Source organism: Chanodichthys erythropterus, chromosome 7, assembly GCF_024489055.1.
Source record: "Chanodichthys erythropterus isolate Z2021 chromosome 7, ASM2448905v1, whole genome shotgun sequence".
Lineage (NCBI taxonomy): Eukaryota > Metazoa > Chordata > Actinopteri > Cypriniformes > Xenocyprididae > Chanodichthys > Chanodichthys erythropterus.
Genome location: NC_090227.1, coordinates 21,012,810 through 21,020,310, shown reverse-complemented (window position 1 = coordinate 21,020,310; position 7,501 = coordinate 21,012,810). Strand labels below are relative to the sequence as shown.

Here is a 7,501-nt window from a genome sequence, read left to right as displayed (position 1 = left end):
TCATTTGTCATTTTCCTTAAATGTACCTGTCTGCCATATTGAATTAAATCAAAAACAGTTTTTTCGCTACTCCTCCTACAAATTTTGGTCAATTTTGTCCAAAATCAGCTCAGATGATCTTTGGACCGAGCCGCACAGAAATGACTGAACGGATTTTTGATATTCGCTACCATTCCCAAGATATTCATCTCTGAATGTGACCTTGCTTGTGTTTGTTGTCTTATACTAGTTAGCTTAGCACAGTAATTGCTTAGCATGCTAAACTATTGCTATTCTTTCTAATGTGGTCTTCAGTCAACAGGTTAACCAAAACTTAGTTGGCATTAAATAACTTTGCATACTAATATGGTTAACATGCTATGAAGCTTTTTTTTTGTGAACTCTTTCTCACACTGAAACCTCTGCTTAGCATACTGATGAACTTGCATGGCTGATTAGCTCAATGTGTTACGCCACGGATCCCGAATGCTCTGCATCGTGGGTTCGAAACTCAGTGTGACACATGCCCAGACCGCATGAGGTACTGTGGCAGGAAAAGATGCAGAACTTGTGTCTGTTCTAGGCATTCTGCCTAAAACTGGTCTAATCTGAAGCTATCACATGCAATTCCTTTATGTCCAAATTCGTAGTTATTCTTCTTCCCCCTGTATGGTAATCAATGAACCATAAGAAGGAAAATTATCAAATTTGGCATGCTTGTAGTGATAGTAATTAAAAGTAATTTGACCAACTTTGGAGTATCTAGGACTAAGTCTATAGCGCCACCACCAGTTCAAATATTCACTTATGTAAAGGTTATAACTTTTGAACCCTTTGTTCCAGAAAAATGAATGTCAATACAACTGATTCCTCTCTTCATACTGATCACATTCAATATCTTACATTAAGACTCCACCCAGTACAGTAGTGGCCATTTTGAAAAGTACAGTATTCCATTTTTTCACTACTCCTCCTACAATTTTTGTCCAATTTTGTCCAAAATCAGCTCAGGTGATCTTTGGACCGAGCCGCACAGAAATGACTGAATGGATTTTTGATATTCGCTACCATTCCCAAGATATTCATCTCTGAATGTGACCTTGCTTGTGTTTGTTGTCTTATGCTAGTTAGCTTAGCATGCTAATTGCTTAGCATGCTAACCAGTTGTCATTCTCTTTAATGTGGCTCTTCAGCTATCAAGTTAACCATGAGCTTCATTAGCATTAAGTTAGCTTAGCATGCTAATATGGTTAGCATGCTAAGTAATGCTTTTTTGTAAATTCTTTCTTACACTAAAAGTTCTCTTCCACAGATTGTTGAATGTGCATCCTCAAGTAGCTCAATGTGTAAAGCCAGTTACCTGATGAGCTCTGCACCCCAAGATAGTGGGTTCGAATCCCAGGTGGAGTGGTTTTATGAAATAGTGTGTTTTGATTCCTTTACTGCCTCTTGGATGAGAAATAAATGCTTTTTGTTTCATGCTGTGTTCATTTTCATCTAAGCTTATGTACATAAGTTCTGATTTCATTTTCGCCCGTAATTCTGAACCAGCTGTTTCATGTTTGTTCATTTTCTGCTGTTTTTCCTCTTCCTGCTCTGTATTGCGCTACAGCATGATGAGCTGCAGAATGATCTAAAGTAGTTATTAAATATAACATTCAGTGCAGTTTTATAAAAATTCTTCATTTTGAGTTCATTTTCACATGAACTAATGAACTTCGGCAGGTGTGCCAACATTCACCTGCACAGTGGCGCAATGAGTTGAGAAATGGACATTGGACCTGGAGGTTGTGGGTTCGAATCCCTTGTGGGGTGCCTTTATACAATTGTGTGTAATGAGTCATTTTGATACCTTTTTTATCCAAATAAGCATTGTACTAATCTTTATTCCTCTTGAATGAGATACAAGTGTTTTTAGTTCATTCCGTGTTCATTCTCTGAACTTCTATTAATTTTCATTTCATTTCCACCTGTCCTTCTGAACGAGCTGTTTAGCATGTACATTCAATTTCTGCTGTTTTTGGTCTTCCTGCTCCGTATTGCGCTACTGCCCCTTCTGGGGCTTGGCCCCGAATTGCTGCTTGCAGCTATATTTTATTATTATTATTATTATTATTATTATTATTATTAAGGCCTTTGGACAAAAAAAAAAAAAAAAGAAGAAGCTGTCACGTCATTGACCTATTTAAGAATATAATATTGTCATTGAAAAATAAATTACCCACTAACACATAATAATAATAATAATAATAATAATAATAATAATAAATATATATATATATATATATATATATATATATATATATTTCAAAACAATTTATTGTGGCCATAGCATGTTATATCCCATTTTTAAAGTTAATTATATGGACAAGTTAAACAAATAATGGTTTTGCTACTATTCTTCATTCTAATTTATAGAATTTAAAGAATGTTTTTCAGACATATTTTTGTGTCAGTGAAACGTAATGGGGACTTAATCTCTTGCAAATTACTGTACGTAGAAAGGGCAAGTAAAACCAAAAATAAAATAAATATGCTTTCACATATTCATTTCTCTTGGGGTTACAAGGCGATCTTAAAGAAGGCAAGTCATGGTTTTGGTGTTTTGATACACTTTATGATACACTTGAGACATATTCTGTTATTGACTGATGCAAATATTAAGCCCTGCCCTCTTAGGTTTTACAGTAAAGATTTACAACACAGAGAAGTAGTGGATGGTGAGTATAAAACAAGAATTAATGCTCGCATCACAATTGGAGTAGTCACTTGCCTAGAAGGAGAAATGAATGTTCATCTTTTTTTGACACTGACACTACTGTGTATAATTAGTCTTTGCCTTGCTGTGTGTGGGGTTAATTTAGGAACATGCATTCTCCAAGGTGACCCTCAGCCCCCTGCTCTCTTTGAGGATGGAGACTTTGTCATTGGAGGGGCTTTCACCATTCATTACTATGTGAGGACCGAGAAACACACCTTTACTAGACGGCCACAACCAATAGAGTGCAGTGGCAGGTTAGAGTTTCATTCAAAATTGAATACAGTCCTTAACAAAAGCAGAGTAAATGTCTGATGATTGTCTCAAAATTATATTCATAATTGTATTTTTAAATGAAATAAGTTAATAAGAAGTAAATAGGCATAACGTTCAAGACAGAGTTAATTTTTAATAGGAGACTATTATGTGTGTACTTCAACAGCATGGACTTCAGAGAGCTGCGCTTTGCTCGTGCCTTGCAGTTCACTATCCAAGAGATCAACAACAGCTCTGATCTCTTACCGGGCATCACATTAGGTTACCATATATATGACTCTTGTGCTTCTGTGCCAATGGCAATTAAAGTAGCGTTACAGCTTGCCAACGGACAAGATCTCGTATTTAACGACACTGATTCTTGTTCAAAATCTTCAGCAATTCCGGCACTAGTTGGAGATTCTGCTTCCACGCCGGCTATAAGCACTTCAAGACTTTTAGGTGCTTTTGGAATTCCTCTGGTGCGTGTAGCATGATTCGAGTAATCAACACGTTTTGCTACTTAACGTATTTCATGTTAGAATATATTTATAATAAATATTATATATATATATATATATATATATATATATATATATATATATATATATATATATATATATATTTATATATATTATTTCTCTTCACTTGTGCACTAGGTGAGTCATTACGCAACATGCGCGTGTCTCAGTGACAAGCGGCAGCATCCTACTTTCTTCAGGACCATACCCAGCGATCACCATCAAGCAGCCGCACTGGCACGGATGGTCAAGCACTTTGGATGGACGTGGATCGGGACTGTGTGCAGTGATTCAGACTATGGGAACAATGGCATGGCATCATTCCTGAAGGCTGCGGAGGAGGAGGGAATCTGTGTGGAGTATTCTGAGGCCTATTACAGGACCCAGCCGCGCAGTAAACTGAAAAGAGTCGCTGATGTCATTCGCAAGTCCACGGCTCGTGCAATAGTTGCCTTCGTGGCCGCAGGCGACATGCGATTTCTCCTAGAAGAGCTGAGTCAGCAGCCTCCTCCTCCGATGCAGTGGATTGGCAGTGAGGCGTGGGTTACAGACCCACAAATGCTGCGGTTTGGTTTGTGTATCGGTGCCGTGGGCGTTGCAATCCCGCGGTCTGTTATCCCGGGTTTTCGTAACTTTTTGCTTGACCTGTCTCCAGAGCAGGTGCTGAAATTTCCCCTGCTGACAGAATTCTGGGAAAGTTCATTTAGCTGTAGTCTAAAACAGCAGACAGGTTCTTCTATTGCTATGCCTGCATGTAATGGCACAGAGGATCTGCGCGTATTACAGAACCCGTACACAGACACGTCCCAGTTGCGCGTTACTAACATGGTGTACAAAGCCACATATGCCATAGCTCATGCCCTCCAAGGCATTGTCTGTAACGACAAAGGTGACAAATGTGACAAAAACATCAAAGTTGAGCCCCGACAGGTAAGTTTTTTTTTTCTTTTAAAAAACGTGTTTTAAAAAAATCTTAATATAATACAGTATTCCTTTACTTTTTTGTGTAGACCTACTTAATATATATTCAACCATCTATCTATCTATCTATCTATCTATCTATCTATCTATCTATCTATCTATCTATCTATCTATCTATCTATCTATCTATCTATCTATCTATCTATCTATCTATATTAAACCATACCCAGTATATCAGTAGCCTACTGATAATTCAGCAAGTAATTGTAACACCACAATTTGATGTTTTTCATCATACAGGTTTTTAATCAACTCAAGCAAGTGAATTTTACTAAAAATAATTATTCTGTTTCATTTGATACCAATGGAGACCCGGTGGCCACCTATGAACTTGTGAATTGGCAGCTTCAAGGAGACGGTTCAATTGATTTTGTGACAGTGGGTCAATATGATGCATCCCAGCCTAAAGGCCAAGAATTCAGTCTGAGCAAAGATATAATTTGGTTTGATGGCAGTGAAAAGGTATACGTGTTGTTCTATTCTCTGTGAGATTATTACTCTGTGTAATTATTTATGAACGTTTTTTATAACTTATAAACACACCTGTTGTTTATGTATGTCATACTCTTCAATTAAATATTAAAAGCATTCAACAACATTCTTTATTTAGTCATGTTCACAGCATTTTCGCCCAGAGCCTTTAATTTCTGACTCTGATTTCTTTCATTTCTGCAGGTGCCTGTGTCTGTGTGCAGTGAGAGCTGTCCTCCAGGTACTAGGAAGGCTGTGCAAAAAGGAAGACCTTTCTGCTGTTATGACTGCATTAACTGTGCAGAAGGAGAAATCAGCAATGAGACAGGTGCTTTGTCAGAATATCCTTATACAATATACAGTATAATAGTAATATTATACAACTGTTAAGGGATAAAAATAATAACAATCGAGTAAAAATGGATAATTTTCCTTACACACTGAATGCATGTGACTGTACACACATTATTCATTGTATATATATATATAAAATATATTTATAATTATATTATAAATATATGTTTAAAATATAATTTTCAAGGTAACATTTTTGTTTCAAATTATTTCCTAAATATCTTCACATTTTTGAGCAACTGATCTACATTTCAACGTTTATTTGAAAACTTTCTTCACTAAGCAGTAAAGCAGTTTTGTTAAAAATATGTTCATAATATTTTAATGAACTACTTTCAAGAATTTATTACTTTTAATGAGGCTTTTAATTAATAAAGTTGTATGTATGAATTGTATTTTGTGTGTTTTAAATGATATATAAGGCAAATAAATTAGCATCACATTATTGATCCTTCTTTATTCCCTCATTTGGTCATACTAAAGCAGTATTGTCTGATTTCCTGTATGTCTCCATTTTGTTTCTGTGGTATATAAATAGCCGTTAAGCACTAATTTCTTCATCTTCCAGATTCTTTAGAATGCCAAAAATGCCTGCCCGAGTACTGGCCCAATAATGAGAAGGACAAGTGCCTTCTTAAACCAGTGGAGTTTCTCTACTGGGATGAAATCATTGGGATTATCCTGGCTGCTTTCTCTGTTGTTGGCTCTTTAGTGGCTTTGAGCATTACTCTACTCTTCTACAAAAACAGAGCATCTCCAATAGTAAGAGCCAACAACTCAGAACTGAGCTTCTTGCTGCTCTTCTCATTGACTCTGTGTTTCCTCTGTTCACTTACTTTTATTGGTCGGCCCACTGAGTGGTCCTGTATGTTGCGTCACACAGCATTCGGGATAACTTTTGTCCTCTGTATCTCCTGTGTTCTGGGGAAAACAATAGTGGTGTTAATGGCCTTCAAAGCTACACTTCCAGGAAGTAATGTTATGAAATGGTTCGGGCCTCTTCAACAGAGACTCAGTGTTTTTAGTTTCACTCTTGTACAGGTTCTTATATGTGTGCTTTGGTTAAAAATATCCCCACCTTTTCCCTACAATAACATGCAACACTACAAAGAAAAGATAATTCTTGAATGCAGTTTTGGATCAGCTATTGGTTTCTGGGCTGTACTGGGTTATATTGGCCTCCTAGCTTTCCTTTGCTTTGTTTTAGCTTTTCTTGCCCGAAAACTGCCTGATAATTTTAATGAGGCTAAATTCATCACATTCAGTATGCTCATATTCTGTGCTGTTTGGATCACCTTTATTCCAGCTTATGTCAGCTCTCCAGGGAAATTTACCGTAGCTGTAGAGATTTTTGCTATTTTAGCTTCCAGCTTTGGTCTGATTCTCTGTATTTTTGCTCCTAAGTGTTTCATTATTATCTTCAGACCAGAGCAGAATACCAAAAAACATTTAATGGGTAAAGTACCATCAAAATCCCTTTGAGACAAATATTTTACATGTTTGTACTATATGTGCAAAAAAAACAAACAGATGATATGTAGTATATTCACAACTTGTGTAGTTCAATAATACACTATATTTTAGCATGTTACTGTGGTTAAAACATAAAAATAAAAACTTTTTTTCCCCCTCATTTAACTGGTACATTGTGTGTATTGGGAAGGATTTTTATGCAGGTGTGGTTCATTCTATTCTTCAGGATCAGTACGCATATGTTTTATTAAAGGATTAGTTCACTTTTAAATGAAAATGAGCCAAAGCTTTACTCATTCTCAAGCCATTCTAGGTGTATAGAACTTTCTTCTTTCTGATGAACATAATTTCTGAGAAATATTAATAAATATCCTGACATATCCGAGCTTACTCTTAAAACAGATGTGTTAAAAAACTTTTGTTATATCTTAACACACCTGTGTGTCTAGTTAACCCTGTAAAGCCACTTTTAACAATTTCAACAATTTTTAAAAAAGGCTTGCAAATGTTTTTTTGCTCTCAAGACCATATTTACATAGTTAATGGGTTCTATTGTTTGTCCTCACAATGCTATTGGATAGAATAAGTGTTTATAGGTCCAGTCATCTGGCCATGGAGTAACTTTACCTGCAGATTTTGCGTCAAGCTCATCTCCTTTTTTTACATGACTGGATTTGTCAAGATTCAAGCAAGTAAATTTCCTTACGTA

General features: G+C 36.2%; 1 protein-coding gene across 1 annotated transcript; it reads left to right on the top strand.

The window, feature by feature from the left end:
* The first annotated feature begins 2,731 nt into the window (after positions 1–2,731).
* LOC137022680 (extracellular calcium-sensing receptor-like) lies at positions 2,732–6,801 on the top strand. The gene is made up of 6 exons (XM_067389115.1): positions 2,732–2,994; positions 3,180–3,474; positions 3,652–4,443; positions 4,735–4,956; positions 5,170–5,293; positions 5,888–6,801. Exons 1-6 carry the CDS (start codon positions 2,765–2,767, stop codon positions 6,799–6,801), a joined length of 2,577 nt encoding a protein of 858 aa, XP_067245216.1. The 5' UTR covers positions 2,732–2,764.
* The last annotated feature ends 700 nt before the right edge of the window (positions 6,802–7,501 follow it).